The sequence below is a fragment of the Ostrinia furnacalis genome, unplaced genomic scaffold (genome assembly GCF_004193835.3).
Source record: "Ostrinia furnacalis isolate ACB-3 unplaced genomic scaffold, ASM419383v2 OfSCF2378, whole genome shotgun sequence".
In the NCBI taxonomy this organism is placed as follows: domain Eukaryota; kingdom Metazoa; phylum Arthropoda; class Insecta; order Lepidoptera; family Crambidae; genus Ostrinia; species Ostrinia furnacalis.
Window position 1 is genome coordinate 13,676 of NW_021132617.1, and position 18,825 is coordinate 32,500.

At 34.9% G+C, this 18,825-nt stretch overlaps 2 protein-coding genes across 4 annotated transcripts in view; both read right to left on the bottom strand.

Moving 5' to 3' along the window:
• Positions 1 to 1,031: 1,031 nt before the first annotated feature.
• On the bottom strand, positions 1,032 to 13,147 carry LOC114355288 (proton-coupled amino acid transporter-like protein pathetic). 3 transcript variants are annotated; one of them, XM_028308059.1, is made up of 10 exons: positions 13,042 to 13,147; positions 12,370 to 12,490; positions 6,274 to 6,405; positions 5,887 to 6,037; positions 5,516 to 5,637; positions 4,252 to 4,336; positions 3,555 to 3,799; positions 2,918 to 3,136; positions 2,132 to 2,301; positions 1,032 to 1,355 (listed from the first exon to the last, which is right to left on the bottom strand). In XM_028308059.1, the coding sequence occupies exons 2-10, from the start codon at positions 12,378 to 12,380 to the stop codon at positions 1,111 to 1,113; spliced, it is 1,380 nt and encodes a 459-aa protein (XP_028163860.1). In that variant the 5' UTR covers positions 12,381 to 12,490; positions 13,042 to 13,147; the 3' UTR covers positions 1,032 to 1,110. The 3 variants fall into 3 exon arrangements, with proteins under 3 accessions (XP_028163860.1, XP_028163861.1, XP_028163859.1); XM_028308060.1 differs by having other exon boundaries at positions 13,038 to 13,141; XM_028308058.1 differs by lacking the exons at positions 12,370 to 12,490; positions 13,042 to 13,147 and adding an exon at positions 11,059 to 11,245.
• A 2,787-nt stretch (positions 13,148 to 15,934) lies between these two features.
• LOC114355298 (proton-coupled amino acid transporter-like protein pathetic) overlaps positions 15,935 to 18,825 on the bottom strand; it is a 7,502-nt gene continuing 4,611 nt past the window's right edge. The window contains exons 5-8 of the mRNA XM_028308079.1: positions 18,733 to 18,825; positions 18,188 to 18,400; positions 17,749 to 17,918; positions 15,935 to 16,304 (exon numbers count right to left, since the gene is read on the bottom strand). The exon at positions 18,733 to 18,825 is cut by the window's right edge and continues 152 nt beyond it. Coding sequence (XP_028163880.1) covers positions 16,054 to 16,304; positions 17,749 to 17,918; positions 18,188 to 18,400; positions 18,733 to 18,825 — 727 coding nt within the window. The 3' untranslated portion in view covers positions 15,935 to 16,053. The remainder of the gene's footprint in view (positions 16,305 to 17,748; positions 17,919 to 18,187; positions 18,401 to 18,732) is intronic.

Below are 18,825 nucleotides of genomic sequence, written 5' to 3' on the forward strand. Positions count from 1 at the left end.
AGGAATTTATAAACAGTCTTGCTGGCACCTTTGGAAGGTTTTATTTTTGGTCAAGATATGATTTACCAACTTCTCTCGGCTGTTTTCAGTGATGACAATGCTCCCGAAATAGATCTTCAGACGAATAATTACAAAACATCGCTGATAGGAGCTACATTTTACAGGAAAAGATCAATTCTTTGAAGCTCCGTAGACCTAATTATTATCAAAATATAATTAACACACTTGGTGCACTATTAAATTTATTAGAACGATATACATAAAAGTTTTTATTAGTCGATTTTAGTTAGATTAGAATTTGAAAATTGGCGGGATTTCTGCTGACTTTTGTTTTTTTTATGGTTACTTTTTTATGGATTTCACGGCTAGTGCAATTGTGCATTACCCAAAGATGGGCTATAGGTTGCGATGCGAATTTTCTGCGGGAAAATCGGGAAATTCAGGAAAAGAAGGAACAAGAATGGTTAGTATTGTCGGTGCTGGTCTTCGTAAAGTGCCTCATCTTTACTACTTTTATACTCCCTAATTTATCATTTAATACGTCTTGTTTGTACTTAATGTGGGGGATCATCTTTTATTTATTTACTAAAACAATCTACAATGTAATTTTTACGTATGATATTGTAGGTACAATCTGTTTATTTCATTTTTTTATCACTTGAATAAACAGTAAACTTAATTAATTAATTAATTTAATTTAAATTATTCGTCACTGGCCATAAGAGTAATGCAAAGCACACGAAGTCATTAAAAAAAGTTTGCTTCTCGTCTCGCTCCCCAGTAATTATTTTAATTTTGTATGCCTGCATACCATTACTTGCTCAGTGCCTGCATGATTATCTTTCCGAATGCAATTTAAATTTAAATAATAAGTAATGACTGTACTTATACTTTACTTAAATTACACAACATAAAGCGGTTCGATTGAGGTTCAATCAGAAGGTGTAAGACAGTTTTTTGAATGAAAAATCATGTTCTTGCATCACGTGATCATAAAAATCGAGGGTTTATTCGACAATCAAAACCACAAATATTATAATCTATTTAATATTAATACAAAAATAAAGGTAATACTGTATTTACAAGCAAATTAACACAGTCACAGTTGTTTCACGAATTATGAGTCCGGATAATTTCTCTGATACTTTGCGTTACTCCTGTCACAAGGACGAACGAGCCAAACAATATTAGAAGCGTATCTTTGATGAGGATCCACTTGTATTTGCCGAGAGCTCTCTCCCATCTGAATATCAAGTCCAGGATGGAAGGTGCGATAAGCCCGAGGAATGAATAGAAGAACGCTCCTTCAAGGCCTATCACCTGTTCCAGCCGGGGTAAGGTGGCTGCGGCAATCACTGAAACGAAAAGAAAGAAGACACTTGTACTTAATATTTTTTAAACTAAAGGCCTATTCAAACCTGAGCGATATTCGCTGCCGCTGTGTGTAGAGTACCTACATACCGCACGGGTTTCGCTCAGGTATTTAGTATCAAGTATCGCGGCTAGAGCGACCTGAGCGATATTCGCTGCCGCTGAGGGTAGAAGTACATACCACGCGGGTTTCACTCAGGTATTTAGTATCAAGTACCGCGGCTAGAGCGTTTTCTCTGCCGCAGACGGTAGCGAATACCGCTTAGGTCTGAACAGTATTATTACCGCATACCCACTGGGTTTTCTCTGCCGCAGATGGTAGCGAATACCGCTTAGGTCTGAATAGGCCTTTAAGCGGGTAAGGATGAACCTTAAATGGCTGGAATCATTCGTGTCAAGTATTGAAGTTCAGGGTGAGTGAAATTTAGATAATTTAAAGATCACTTTTATTTGTTCAGTCCCTTTTCACAGAAGCGATAAGTCAGTTTCATAATTCATGTAGGCATATTAGGACCACATCCCGAATCCAAAGGTAAGGACATCAGGATATAAGTAAATGCAAGATGCATCGCTTTTACAAATCGCATACCAACACAGACAATTTGTATCATTTATATATTTTATAACATCGATGTACTCAATTAAATAGGTACCTACTTACCTACTGGTACCATGTAGAGATACAGACGACAGCACATCAGACTATAGGTACCTACCTTTATTTTTAGTTTTTAATTGGACGTTCTGTTGTAGAACTTACCCGTGAGAATCGCAAAGACAGCCCTCATAACAGACTGGGCGATGTTGTGGTACTTCTTAGCCACGTGCTCCTGAGTGTTGCGCCACACGATCTCCATGGGCACGTAGAACTGCAGCGTGTATGTGAAGAAGATGGCCAGCACGATGAAAATCTTGGCCAGTAGCGCTGGACTGAAATTTGAATGAATGAAATAAATAATAAATATAATAATTCTTTGGTCAATTTCACACAGCGCCAGCTAGCCCCAAAGTAAGCAACTTATATGCCTGTGTTATGGGTGCTAGCTTAACGGATAATACTACTTATTATATACTTTTTAAATACATACCTAATGAATTAAAATTAAATAGGCAACATAAATTAAAATTCATCATTTCAATTTCTGCCCGGCCGGGAATCGAACCCGGGATCCCTCGACATAGTAGTCCGTTCTGAACCACTACACCAAAGGGCCGACATGAACATCAGTTTTAATAGCTGTGTGTGGATTTTGTAACGGTTGGGGTTACCTACTGATTGATACTGAAGCTATAGGGTCGCCGCACACGGGCCACCGGCCATAACTACAAAAATTTATGTATATATGCCAGTGGCAGCCTTTTGTCGTTGTGGCAGGTGCCCCGTGTGCGGCAATCCTTAGCAATTCGTAATCGTAGAATCCCAGTGGAAATAAGTCTCTTGAAAACTACATTACAACCACAGATACGACTAATAGCATTGATCCTGATTTTACGATTTTAGGTAATATCGATAAAAAGAGAAATTAAAGTAGGTAGATCATCTTACATTTCGCCTTTATCCGTCGGTAGATTGAGCGTGATACTGCCCAAAGCATCTTCTCCGTACTTGACGTAGCCCAAGACTCCCATCAGCATGTATAGTACGACTACCACGGTCATAGTGATGTTGAGGACTCCAGGGCAGCCGAGGAAGTGCTTCGGCTTGGCCATGGCGTTCTCAACTGGCAACACAACACCGATGCCTTCCATTGCGAATATAACTGTGCTGAAATAGATTTTCATATAAATTAAGTAGGTATGTATAAAATGGATAGAGTTATTAGGTAGAGTATAATTAAACAATTTTACTCATGAGCCTTTATGACTCTACTAACTGTGCTGGTGATATCAATGTGATCATCAACCATGATGTCATAATTTTCGATTATGTCATCAAAAGCGCAGTTGACTGAATGGATTCGTATTGTTTTTGGAAAAACGTTTACTCATATTATTTTTGGAAAATCAGGTTGATTCATAACTGCACTTCTGACGCAAACATAAAACCATTACTTATTAGGTGCCTATGTTAAGGGACCAATTACAAGTGCTTTTATACTGAGAACGTAAATCAGTCATATTCTCCAAGTGAAGAGTTCAACTCTACAATTTTTGGCTAAACAGAATGTAAAATTGAAACTCACCCGATGAATAAGGGCAGTCTTCCTATATCGACAGACATGGGCTTATAAGCGATATCCGGGAAGTCGGTGCAAATGTAATACAGGCAGATGACAAATGTCAGCACTAGTAGCAGATTCGCGAAGCCAGAGAATGGGGCGAGGTACTTCAAATTCCTGATCTGGGTAAAAATCAGGATTGGCACCAAGAACATGAGACAGTACATCGTATTGGTTATCTTGTTTTCTGGATAGAAGTGGTTTATAACCTGGAAGAAGAAAACGAGAACGGTATAATTTTCAAATTAGGTATTTAAATGAATACTTTTCAAGGTAGGAAGGTAGAGGTAGAGGAGGTTTGTTCATGAGTACAATCTCAAATGAAAATACGTGCATTGATAAAAATAGACTATCCTAATCTGATATCAAAATAATTATGTAGTAACTAGCTGACCCGGCGAACTTTGATCCGCCTTAATGGCAATAAATAAGCAGACTTTTTTTTAATTTCGAACGGGATAAAAAGTATCCTATGTCCTTCTACTGGCTCTAAACTACCTCCCTGACAATTTTCAGCTAAATCGGTTCAGCCGTTCTTGAGTTATAAGCGAAGTAACTAACACGACTTTCTTTTATATATATAGATTTACTTCATTTCACGTGTATCAGCAACATTGTTGTTACGTTACGAAATGGTAGAGCTGTCGAGGTTCCAACTTACCTGTACAACAGAATCGACGAGCAATATGACATACACTGCACAGGCGCCAAGAATCGTAAAAGCCATAGCCCAGTCTATAAATATTCTGAAATAAAAAAAGAAAACAAATTGAAGATAATGCTTACAACTGGTTAAATTGCTTTTATAATGCTGAAAAGTAATACCAGAGCCAGCAATAAGTAAGGCCTACAGATCGTTTCATCCACGAAAACTTCCGCTAACGTTTCAGTGTTATCGGTATAGACGCTAAATTATCCATGACATGAGCAATCCGAGCATCATTATTGTAGTGTGCATGTGCATGTGATCAAACACCCCACTCCCCGCACTTCCCTCGACCAAAAATTGGTAGGGCGCATCTTCGTGGATGAAACGATCTATACCTACCTAGAGTAGAAAATGACCATGGTTCTGAATGAGATTTTTCTCATAGCTCTCCATACTTAATTACATGAAGTAAGACTCTGGAGTGGTTAATAAATATTAATTAGAAACCACATTGTATCATCATTGGATAAGCTCACGTATGTATTGTATTATCTCGGAGATGATCTATATGTATAAAGTATTATAGGATTTAATTAGGTAAGCAATGCATCAGATGCGCATTATGTAACATAGATCCATCATACTGATCAAATGTTATACTTACATAACAGAATTTATTACTATTGTTACATTGCCATTAACATTGTATGTATCGGTAAATATAGCTTCAGGCCTTTTGGTGGCTAAAATAACTATTAGTACTATACTGAAAAGTATTTATTTTTACAAATCATCGCACTACTACGCCGTAAATTCAAAGACGATTTCAATTCGTTTGGTCTTTTGATCGACTGTGACTAATTATATCAAACTCAAGGAGAAGCGGTCGACTTTGTATTTTTACTTTAATTGGTACGATACTCCTTTGCACAAAGATACTACTCACCATGTGAATCAGAATTATCATCATGAATAGCTTTACTGATAAAATATCATAGGTATATTTATTTAGTCTTGGTTTGTGACAATTTTTAGACACATTTAAACTTATCTAAGTGATACTGGTGATACCTTCAATGACATGACATTTATATAATTACCAATTCACTTTTAATAAAGTGATAAGAAAACTTAATTAATTAATGGATTACGTGATTCTACCTAGAGTTTGATTTTAATGTGTGGTAAATTTTATTGTGCTTTAAAAAAAATAACTAGCAGTTTAGTTCCACTTTATCCTTTATTTTTATAAGATGATAGGAATTCTTTTACCGACCTAGATGCTCGTGAAAATCTTCTAAGAGGTTGAGGACCTGTAGCGAAGACTGCCTCCACAGTCTCAGCGTATCCGAGTGAAGGGACTTTCGAAACCTTCGAGACATCTTGTGAAGTTTTAACCTGGAAAAAATCAATGTTAATGTTATTAAAGAACATCTTCAACACCAATAATAAGTCGATAATAGCCGACTGGGAATAATCGATATTTGATGAAAAAATAGAGTCAGCATAGAGTTTTTGAATATGAGATTCGAAATTGTCTCGTTTAAAAAATCTTGAAATTTTCTCCTAATTATAAAGTTCTTATCATGGTGATGTCGAATTTTCTCACATCAATTTAAGATCTGAGATTAGACAAAAGTTAAGTACCAGTAAAAAGACGCAATGCGTACAAATGTAGCCGAGGATGACGGTGCCAAATATGCCGATGACAGTGCCCGCGTTCTTGAAAGCGGCAGGCATGGCCAGGATGCCGGATCCAAGAGATGACTTCAGGAGATTTGCGAAGGACTGCACATCCCTGCAAGAAGAAAGAAAAATGATCATTGACAAGAAGAGATAGTTTAGAGGCAACTGTAGCGCCAACTGAAACCCTGTATAGAGGTGACTTTATTTTTGGAATTAATTTCATGATTTTATTTTACTTGGCTTTGTTATAAAAAAAAGGTTATTCAACTTTACAATATAAGTGCATACTCCATACTTTTACTTGAACTTATACAAATATTTTTTTAACAATTTAAATAAAATACTTACGAATTAGGATGTTCCAATTTTCTGTTTTCAAATGGGTCATAAGCTTTTTCTAGTTCCTCTTCTTTACATTTTGTGTTGATTGTGTTTATTGTAAGAGTCGACGGGTAACTTACATTGTCCGTAATTATGGCTCTGCAAAAGACATATTCATTAATAACGGTTAAATTGGCATTAACCATTCTGTTTATAGGTATTGATTGTAGATTTTAACTAACGACCAATGCCTTTTCAAGTTAATTTTCAGTATTCCATAGGAGTGCGAGTTCGTAGTGCTCTATTTTTTTAGTTCTCTCTCTTCCCGTGTGTAGATGAAATGATACGGAATCTTGAATGTGACTAGATAGGTACCTACTAACATTAAACTTTCGCAACTTCCGTTTGGCATTCTTTAGGAAGTAAGGATTCTAATGGCTGTTTTCACCATCAATCCCTAATTTTTAAGCGACTCCACCACCAAACAAAATTCGTATTATGTGTTACCACTATAGTGGTATGGTGGTGGGGTCACTTAAAAATTAAGTATTGATTGTAAAAACGGGCATAAGACCTATTGTGTATTTGTTGTTTTCCTACATTAATAGCCGATCTTTGTTGTGGTTTTTCATTACAATTTTAGAGTTATTATGATTATGGATTTGTCTGTCGTATAACAAATTTTTTGGTACATAAGAAATACAGAGGAAACGTTTTCATGCATCGCTTAAAATTTCTACCGGTATTTTTATAGCAAAAATTTGGCACAGGAACATTGTTGTTTTGTCAAAATATGCCAAGGCCGACATATTTGTAGTAGCGCGGGCGCAGCGTAGTATCCTTGCCTGTGCACTTTTGTAGTAGGCACTATTTTGATGATGACAGTACCTACGCGCATCGAATTTGATAATCATCATCTCAAGTGACTAGCCTTGTGCATTTATAAATGTATTAGGTAACTATGAGATATAACTTAAAATTAAATCTTGTTAAGCAAAGGTCGACTATTCCTAAACAAAAGCCTTCATTTCAAGGAATTAATTAGTTAAACCACAGATAATGATAAGTGTTAAACGTAGCAGCTCATACAATGAAACTACTACAGTAAAATTGTATTTAATCGCTAAGAGATAAGTAAATTTAATAAGCGTCACTTGATCCTTACGTAAACTAGAGGTAAAATAAAATGACGTACTATAAAGCATGGTGGTGAGACCAAGGATAAAGACTTTAAGGAAGATATTATAAAATAGTAACTACTTAATAAGTGTATTGCGCATCCAATATACTTGTGAGTAGGAATGTATGGTAAAATCATTGCGTCAAACAAGTTTCCACATTCTGACTATCCGGAAAATTATGTTGACACATCAAGGCTTCTAAGGAAAATGTTGATTGGACGCTAGATCACTGCAACTTACAACTTAATCATGAGGAATAATTTTATGTAACCTACTTTTTAACTTACGGAAAAAGTGCGTTGTGGCTGATCTGACGCAAGACTGAGACATATTAAGGACATGCATTATCATCATGGAAAGGTCGTTGTTTGGGAACTCGTTATAGATAATAATCGTTAAGGGAAAGTTGGAGGAACTTGATTCTCGAATGAAGACCATGAGTGTGTAAGCCCGCCTGCTCGATGGACCGACGACCTTAAAATAACTATTCTTTGCATTCAGAATAAAATAAAAATGATTTAACTGTTGAGATTAAGTATTTTACCTAATCTGCTAAAGATTGCAACTTTGTTGCATTGCACTTAGTTACGGAGTGAAACTTATTTTAGAACGTTTCTCAAATAACGAGTTTATTTTAAGTTCATTCAAGGATGTGTCTGCATTATCCTAACTTATCTATCACCTACTGGACCAAAACAAGTTGAGGTTTTATTTAATTGTCTTTATTTTGTAAAAGTAAACAAACATACAGGCAATTTGTAATACCTACGTGTGACGGTGTGGTGCAAGTAGGAAAGCAAAGAAGTTATTTCGCATTCGCAGTAAAACAAGACGTTTAATTGACAGATTCTGTTAAAGTAATTTAATTTACCAACTGGTAAATGCGTCAAAAACCAAAGGATTGGCAACTGGTCGATTCAAGCCTACAGCTGCTACAGTACCTCTAGTAGGAAAAACTTTCGAGTTCGTTTCGTTGCGTATTCAAAGTGTCATCGAAAAATTTTGTATGAAAAATTAAACAGCGCCCCCTATATTATAGCCGCCCTAGGGGGCGCTGTTTAATTTTTCATACAAAATTTTTCGATGACACTTTGAATACGCAACGAAACGAACTCGAAAGTTTTTCCTACTAGAGGTACTGCACTGTCAGATCCAATCGAAACTGAAAATAATTGCACGAAGATTTTTCCCAACTGAGGTTGAACCAAGAACCTTTCTAAAGGTATCTGACCGAAAGCCATTTTATGTAGGTAGATACGCGAAATACAAATTACATGAATAGACATCATCAGTTGATACATTTTCAGTTTGCTGACTGGCAGATTTCCAAATCGTTAATAAAATGTGTCTGTGTAGGGATCAGTGATTCATGTTATTGTCTATTAATTAATGACGAAATAATATTACGTTAACTCGTCACTTCTATAATGACAATAATAATTAGAAACGCACTTTTGTTGTCCTTGCTGAGAATACAACCAATTAAGTTAACCTATTTCATTAATGGAGAAACTTAAAATAAGTAATTATTACTTATTAATCAGAATATTGTTATGGCGTGTAAGAATATTTCCCACAATATAATGCAGAAATTTTGTTGTGGTTTCTCTACCTACTATTATCGAAGAAGCTATCTCCTATAAGAAGAATACCAATTTTAATTAGATACTTTTTCTTATACCTTCAATACTGTGCACAGCCAGTAGAGAAAGAACAGAATACTATTTCATTAAAATTATATCTCCATTCTTCTTTCTTGCTTAGTATCAAAGAATATTCCGGTGTGTAGGCACCTAATGTTAGGTACGTATAAATTAAAAGCGTAGTAAATCGATAAAACCGTACATTATTTTCCTTTTAAACTACTTATTAGCACAAACAAAGGAACAACTATTTCCGTACCGCGCGGGAATAACTTGACATCTCGACCTGCACTTTTTTTTTTTATTAGCTTAAACGTTTCCTCTACCTTATACCCTTCTGGTATAAAAAACTCAACTCGAAATACCCAAAAATACTTGAAATACAGCTCTTGTTCATAAGTAAATATCTCTAATTTAGGCAATAAATATTTGACATAACGATATATCCAATTAATATTATTCGTACAAACATTTATATTTCGATTTATCAATGTATGTCAGAACATGTATTTGTTAATATGTCGACTTATACATTTATGGATTTTCGTTTATAATTTGACAAAAACAGTTATCAAGTTATGATCCCCTTTGAGTACTAAACATATCCATGATATGTGCAGTTGTCTAGTTATGCACACTGTCAAGAGTTTGGATATTTGGAGTTATCCAGCTATTACATTCGTATAATCATAATTTTATATGTGTCATTAGCAGTTTTTAAAATATAACATTGTCAGGATTTCGAGTGTCTTTAAATATTTTTTACTTAGCAACCCCTGAAAATATATTTTTAATAATATTTAAGCGTTAATTATTACTTTTATTACTATTTTCAATAGTTTAAAACTAAATTAACGTTTAAATAGCAAGTTGAAAGTAGAAGGATAAGTTTAGTCAATAGGTAGGTACTATCTACTAATTTTTTTTTCTATTTTTATGTTTTGTTTTTTTACTTAAACTTCATTCAAAATAATTAACTTAAATCCAATTTTTACACCTTAAATGTTTGTTTTTCTTTGGTGAATAACTTGACAAGTCGTCGGTACACAACTTGACAAGTCTTTTTTTTAATAGATTAAGAAGATAATTTAATCAAATTCTTACGCCAATCGAAAGATACGCATCAAATTAGCTTATTTCAATCATAAAAATATCAATTATCATTAATTCCGATTTACCAGAGAACTCTAAACTTTAAAATCGCTCCCCTGAAAAGTACGCAAAAATGACATGTCAAGTTATTCCCGCGCGGTACGGATTTAAACTGGTGGATAAAAATTAAATCCTCCTTTTAAATCTATTGGCAAAATTGTCGCGTAGTTGCACAAACTTTGGCGCCATTTCATATAAGCCGTTATAACGCCTACATGCTCTACGAATAGTTTGCCGTTCGTTTGTCGGATAGCAAATAGATACGTTAACGAAATGTAAATATTTCAACCCGGCGAAATATAATGCCCGATGAAATATTACACAAAAGGTATTTTTAAGTGACGTTAGATCAATATCGTATCAACTCGTTTCATTTGGTCGTCAAATTCTTACAATTTACCTAGTTTAGTCATTGAAATTACAAAATGTTTTTGCTAGCGCGTAATAAAATATGTAATTAACTTTGAAACTTAACCTTAGAACTTTTATTGGATAACCTTTGCATCAAAAAGTTAGATTGTGACAAAATAGCTGTAAGATTTAAAGAGAAGAAAACATTAGAGTTAAAGGACATTTATTTAAAAAAGTGTCTTAATTTGTTGAAACATGAGGACCGTTTTATTCTTATACCTTACGTTTGCAGAACTTGGAGTTTTTTAGTTGGAGTGTTTTAGAATTGATAAGGTGCATAAGTTTTAAATCTAAAATCATTTTCAATTTCTTTAATTTTACAGTTGTATCGAACTGTAACATTAGAAAGTTTATCGACGATCACGAGTTGATTTTAATTCGCGATCCTTGATAACAAAATACTGAAGATACACTAATAAACTTACGTCGAGCTGAACTCCTTCATATTGTAGCTATTTGACATTATCACAGTCTTGAAATTCCTGCTGAAACTTTATTAACCACTCACTGACGCTATGTTTTGTTTACGATATTTGTTTTATAATGTACGCAGTCGCACGACATGTTTCGCGCTGCGCGTCGCAACAGTCAATGGTCGGCTATGTATTACTATGATGAGGTTTATAAATACTTAAGTATAATACCTCACAGACATGCGCTTTTGGCATGAGCACCCGTATTCCAGATCGCTTAATAACCTGGGGTTTATGTCTGTTATGCTTGGTATGAAATTTCGCTACTATTGTTTATTATTTATGAATTCGTTTTCTTGCCAAAATGACGGTAGAGTTGAAGAGAGATTGGCGAATCTTGAAAGCAGTGAAAATTACTCGTAAATTTCATCACTTTTACTCATGTCACTTATTAATACTATTGCACCTTCACTGTAGATCCTGGCTATACAGGAGTTGCAGTGGTGGGAAAATGTGGTAGGATAAGTCCCCGTAATTTTCTTTTTTATACTCAAGTCACCAACGTATTTTTTTTAGATTCAGAGACAAATTCAATCATGTTGGTAAACCAACGGAGTGATTTCATCAGCATTTTCCTCCGATTACCTACTCAGGTTAATAGTAATAATTATGTTGTTTCCGCGCAAACGTGTAATGAAAAACCCAGGGGTTAATGAATAAAATGCGTTTCCCTTTTTCTAATTGGATCTCGAACTAGACAGTTGCTACGTCATACAGATCTTTCAAAGTGAGATCGGTTCGGTGATAGAGATACATTGTACTCTGAATGTAGCGGTATTTTTGGCACAAATTATATGTACATTAATCTGGGCGATCATGAATGTAAGTAATTAACATAATTATGTCTAGAATTCACATACTAAGGAATTGAATGTTATAAATATGTACACTTTGTTCAGTAAAACATTGTAACATAAATTCAGAGTGGGCAGTGTCCTGTTATTTATTCCAAAAATACAAAAAATACCTACTTAAACGTCATATTTACTTACCTTTACTTTTTAACTGTATCGAAATTAATATTTTTAAGAGCCATATTATTCGACTATTATGGCAAAAAGATTTGAAGCTAAAACTACACATTTCGATGAAATTAACGTTAAGTTTATTTAAACACGCTTAAAAAGGTTTTCTATGCCATTAGGTGATCTTTCAGCCGCTAAGTTATTCCTGAAGGAAATCGCCTGTCAGTCACTGTTTTGTAAAACTTTCCAATAATAACACAATATTTTGATACAGTTTTATGAAATACATTTTACTTACATTTCTTGCATAGTAGATGCGCTTCATTTGAGCCGATTACGTGTGGGGATATGGTATTCACGAGAAAGATTGCGTTAAAAAAGCCAGATCGCCGCGCTGCATGCCTGGTAGCCCTCTCTTGCTATAACAGTGAGTATAATGAGACTAATACATTCTCATTAAAGTTTAATATAAATTACAAGTCATATACTAAAGAATAAAGACCTGTAAAAATTCGTCGAAGTGAGAAATCTAAGGAAACCCAAATGCGGAAGGTTAGAAGTACCCGTAGAATGTATTCATGTCCAGTCTGCACTTCGGTTTTCGTGTATGTTTAAATGTTTGTTGGAGCTTTTCTTAAAGCATTCAAGTAAAATTCGAACAGGAAAACTATCGTAATGGATCCATCTGAAAACTCTATCTTTTGCACTAATATCCGCATTTTGTGTTTTCTGTTTCTAATTTCAGACGTCACGGAATGCTAGGTTGGACATAAACAATAATCTTATTATTGTAGCAACATTCATTGCATGTAGCTTCTATAAATAAACAAATAGCGCCGCGTTGTCATGAGAATTGGTTGCTAGTGATAAAATTGGCTGAGCATTAGGTAGATTAAATTCGTTTTGTTTATTTTAATCCTTTGAAAAGCTATCTCTAACTCTTCTTTGCCTTACAGATGTACCTACTTACGTTCAGCTTTGAATAAAATATTTTCCAATTTTGAGATTGTACGGGAACTTCATTACTAATACTCGTACGTTAGAGTAACTCAAGTCCTAATTAACTACTGAAGTGAATACAAAACAATATGAATATTTGGCACACTTGACACTGTAGGCGTCTGTATAAATAGGTTTAGAAAATTCCCACGTGATACCTACAGTCTGGCAGCGAGAAGAGCGTAAGGGCTAAGATTGTTAGTTCCCAAAATTAGATAAGAATTTGACATAATTATTAATATGGCTTTCTACTTTTGTAACGACTAAATTTAAATGAACTCATGACCTTTGATACGTATTAGCTTTATTGCAGATTGAAGTAGTCCTTTATCTCAACTCCCATATAAACACAGCTACAGTGCATTGTTTATAAGTGTGCTAAAAGTTTAAATAAATTAACATTGATATATTTAGAATGATGTAAGTGGATGTTGGTAGGTATCTAGAATAAAGAATGTGTACATGGGATTTATAATACTTAGTTAATCACGTAGTTTTATCACATTGCTGAGTTAAAAGATTATTAAACGCTTGCGGATCTTCAAGATGTTAAACAAGGAAAATTTTATTAATACTGTACAAAAACCGGTCTGTAACGATCTGTCAATTTATCAATATACGATTCAACTCGCTAGAGTCACGAGATTGGTTTGCCATAAATAAAACGACGCTCCGTTTATTGAGTCGATTAGTCATTCTCTGGTTTGTTGAGATCATTTTATCGATCGAAAATCGAATCCTGTTTGAGAGTTATATTTTCTCAGTTCGTTACACTCTTGATGGTGGTCGTGGTCGTCAGGAGTGTGGATTGTTGTAGAAGGATGTTGCTCTCCTCACGATGTCTCGCCATATTTGCCTGTTGGTGGTTACTAACCACCTAACCACTGGTTATATAGCTTGGTGCATTCATACAGGGGACTGCCCACATAAATCTTATGTATGGTGATTTCAAAATAGGGCACGGAATCCTAAAAAGATGAGAATTGCTGATTCATATATCTATCTATGCACCACTGTGCATAAATTAGCGGGAACATTGACTTGAAGTAGAGAATAGCGCCTAACGTAGCGTTTGTATGGAATTGGAAACAAGTTTTAAACTTTTTGAGGATAAAATAACACTTAAAAGACAATAACTTATCATGAATAAAACGTGTAAGGAATATACAAATACCGTTACTAATGTTATGTTTACTCGGCTTGATGGGCCTTGACGAAAGTTGCTCCGTTGCTTGAGCCACGTCCTACCTTATAAGGTAATTTGAAATTATAATATAAAAAATAATTTACGTTTTGCGATTGTATTTTATAACCAATTTTAAACTATTATTACGATTCCTAATAATCCTAATCTTAATCAGAAAATTGTTAATTCACCAATTCCCTTCACAATTGTAGAGCTTATTAGCAATTTAATATAGACGATACGGCAGCCTATAGAAACTAAACGATGCCTATCTTCTAGCTCATACCGAGAGCTCATAGAGACCTTGAATATGTAAATAGGTTTTTAAAAGAAGTCAGTTAAATAACAATAGGTTTAAATAAATATAAACATGAGACAGAAAAAGGAACTTACTAGAGCTGCACGCACAATACATATTATGTTATCTGTGTCTCACCGTAAGAACTGTTTTGTACCAAAGATATTCGTAGTGATGAATTAATAATATACAGCGAATGTAGAGACAATTCAGTAGCACTGTACGAAGGATAGAGATTATAATATAAATATTGAAAGTGACAAATATACTCGTAGTTCAAGTTTGATATTATCACTGTGATATTTCACATTAAAAGCGTTAAAATACACAGAAACGATATAAGAAGATTCATCATCTTCATTTCAGCCACAGGACGTCCACTGCTGAACATAGGCCTTCCCCAATGACTTCCACATCGCACGGTTGGTAGCGGCCTGCATCCAGCGCCTTCCTGCTATGATATGAGAAGGTTGTTACCGTTGTTTGTTTGTTGTTTATTTACGGTGTGCTATTGTGCCCCCTGAAAAATATATGTTGACAACTACGTTTTGTGAAAAAGGTAATAGTTGGAAAGTATTTCTCTCGCTTGGAAAGCAATGGTTTCGCTAATTACCCTAGCGCCTTTATTTTTAACTAACAACCTACGCATACTGGAGCAAACTGTATGCCAAATGACATTGTTTTCTTCACATGTAATTAGTATTAGTCTGCGTTATTTATTTTTAAATATGTAATAAGAGTTTAAAAACAAACATTTTCCACTTGGAAAACTCCAATTAACTAAAGTGTTTTTCAATGGAACTGTATAATCATTAGTTTTTTTTAAGGACGTATTTTAAAAATACCTCTATCAGTGCAGTGTTAAGCCGTTAAATTGGCAGAGCTAGTTGAAATAGCATAATCTACTAAATGCCGATTTAACTGATGTAACAAATTATATTAATTTCATAACAAATTTTGCCAGCTCTATTTAGCAACTGCGCACTTGGCGGCGCTGCGCACGAGTGAATCAGGAGTCAATGAATGAAGCCACGTGTTTAAATCTAACGTGCTATACGGAAAGTACTTCCAAAGGTCTGAATACCTGGATTTACAGAATTACACATTAATTTTAATTGATCCATCAATAAATTGATCAGTTTTACTGAAGTTTTTGTTGCATGAAAAAGTTTTTACTTGGAAATAAAATTGGCACTTTCAGGTGGAAAGGTCAGTTTCAGTTCTAATCCAAGATAATAAAGAGTGCTCGTTCTGCTAAAAATAATTTGTGGAAAAATAATTTCTGCAATACAACCTTTTAAATTGTGTGCTATATTAAGACTTTTTTTTTCTCAATAGAGAAATCAGACTGTGTGAACAATGGATTAATTAAAACCTATGTTGGATTTCTAATTTTTTTTATTAACCAAGGCATTATAGTAGAATGGACTTATAAATAAAGTGTTCATATCTTCGAAGTTTCTTATCTAAAATTCTATTACTATTGCTTAAAACACATTTCATTCAGTTTTCACATTCAACTTTTCAATAATGTCCATAATGGTAACAGTGCACCCTGACACCAAGGCCAGTAGCCCAAATAGAACGATACAGATGTTTTTCCAGAGAATCCAGTTGTACTTTCCCAGGTTTTCCCACAGGAACACCGTCTCGATGACTCCAGGAATGATGAGCCCGAGGATGGAGTAGAAAAGAGCACCAACCAAGTTGATGATTTGCTCCAACATTGGCAATGCAATGCCAATTCCACCTGTAACGCATGAACATTTAAGATATTGTTGTATTTATGAATAAAATGCTGGTAATTAAATACTTGATTTACTTTATAATCTTGAGGTTTTTCCCTAAGGCAATTATTTATTATATCTGTATCAATAAATAACTTTAAATTGTAGTGATTTGTATAAATATTGGTGGTCTGATTTTGATCTAGGAAACAAAAGCATGCAAGCTTAGCAGGCATTTTATTTTGGTTGTGAGGAATGATGTCTTATAAAAAGAAAGTAGCCAGAAAATTATAATGTCCAGAATAACTTTCAGTAGTAGGTAACTATGTTTAAAACAGCAACTGTTACAAGTCTCCAATTATTTCAAAACACGCCCAGCGGATAGACATTTAAAAAATAATTTGTTATGACGAAAAAGATAGTAAATTTATTTTCGCTTGGTATATTTTCGGTACGGTTCATCGTTCTGCGTCCTTGGCTCAGTAGTTAGTAAACGATTTGACAATGGGGTCACGGCTTCAATTCCGTCGGAGACAATACAATTTTAGACATACGTTGATACTTATAGAGTATATTATGTTAAATATCTTGCTTCTCACGGGGATCGTATGGGTCTTTTTATTTTCTACATTACAATAGCATCTAATCTCGTCAATTTAGCCTAGGCGCCACCACCACCGATTTTTTGTCGACCCGTAGTAGAGTCGGGCAGTTAATCAGTATGGGCATGTATGGATGGAAGTGCGCACATTACACCGATTGATTCTTCATAAAAATTAGAATCGGGCCCAACTATCGGCCGACTAAAAATCGGTGGTCTGCGCATAGATAACTTCCTGAGTACATACATTTCGAAAACATTGGCTAAGCAAAGAGTTTCTTAAGAGCACCATGAATGGAATTATTCATTTCGGAAAATTGGCTATCAAACCAATACAGACTTGGGTTTCCTTAGCATAAGAATCCTGTTAGGTGCCTAATCATAATAGGTATTGAGTAGTTACACTCAAATTGCCTTCCTTCTATCATGTGGGCCAATAGGAAAAGTCATACGTATGATCCCCGTGTCGGAATTCATGTGCTGCAATCGCTGGTTTATTCAGACTGACGGCTGTGCTTTGTAAAGCTTCACCTTCATACATTACTATACTGCTATGCCTTCAGGTTTTAGAGTTTTCAGTATCAGTCCTGGGTTTTATGATCTTTATAATTTACCAAAAGTAAGTTATACGCTGGGGCAGGAAAGTTCTTGAGTGGCGACCACGAGCTGGAAGACGTAGCGTGGGCAGGCCTCCCACTAGGTGGACCGACGATCTGGTGAAGGTCGCGGGAAGTACCTGGATGCAAGCGGCGCAGGACCGGTCTTTGTGGAAATCCTTGGGGGAGGCCTTTGTCCAGCAGTGGACGTCTTTCGGCTGAAACGAACGAACGAACGAACGAAGTTATACGAGTAAAATCTCATCTTACCGCAAAAAATGACGATTGCCGTTCTTGCAATAACTTGTATGATGTTCTGATGTTCCTCTTTGATGTATGGTTTGGTGCACCTTGTGATGATGTCTATCACCACAAAGAAGTGAAGGGGATACGTAAACAGTATCGACAGCGCTATGAAGCATTTTGCACAAATTGCTGGCCTGAAAAATTACTATTAAAGTTACAGTAGGTATGGTACATACCTATGTAGGTACCAAAAAATATCTGTATTTTAGGTAATCATAATTTATTTTTGTTAACTAATTAAAAAAATTTCATTCATTCTACCTCATAAAATGAAGCATCGAAGTGTGATAGTGATTGAGATTTTACGCTTATCAGAGGGAGAGTCTATTTTAATTAAAAAGTTGTGATTAGGTAGACAAAAAGCTTTTTAAAGGTCAACCTAGGATCATAATTAAATACTAACCAGTCATCGACGGGTAGGTTCAAAGTGATCGAACCTCTAAGCACATCTCCGTACTTGAAATATCCGAACAGTCCTAGAGATCCGTACAGCAGCATTATAGCAGTCATGGCTATGACCAGCACACTGGGGCACCCAAGGAAGTGTTGAGGCTTTTTCATGGCATTTTCAACAGGCATTACCACGCCAATGCCTTCCATTGCAAATATTACCGTTCTGAAATACAAAATTATCATTGTTTTTTTAACAAGATATAAATATGTACATGTTTTTCTAAGAATTCTATTCTATTTTAATCTCAAAAATTATTAATACCTTATTGCTCATCAATAAAACATTTAGGATAAATAAATTAAAAAATTAGGAGGATTTTTCACTGAAAAGCTCTCTCTATTTTATTGTTATTACTCGTAGTTGGTACTTAAGATTAAAATCAATATAGTCAAATGTTCCTATTTATCAAATCTTGACGATGATGTAACTATTTCATTCAAAATTATCGAAAGTAATTTTTCTATAGAATAACGTAAGACAGTTTAATTACTTACGAAAGGAATGCAGGAAATCTTGCAGGATCACCAACGATCCTTTTGTCTTGATAGTTAATTTCATCTTTAAAGATGTAGTACAGGCATATAGCA

What these genes read in the sequence shown, in the direction of transcription:
- LOC114355288 (XM_028308058.1), bottom strand. Translation starts at nt 11,096, where the DNA reads ATGTCAAATAGCTACAATATGAAGGAGTTCAGCTCGAC. An exon ending in ATGAAGGAGTTCAGCTCGAC is followed by an intron (nt 6,406 to 11,058) that starts GTAAGTTTATTA and finishes TGTCTTTTGCAG; the next exon opens with AGCCATAATTACGGACAATG. An exon ending in CGCATTGCGTCTTTTTACTG is followed by an intron (nt 5,638 to 5,886) that starts GTACTTAACTTT and finishes GATTTTTTCCAG; the next exon opens with GTTAAAACTTCACAAGATGT.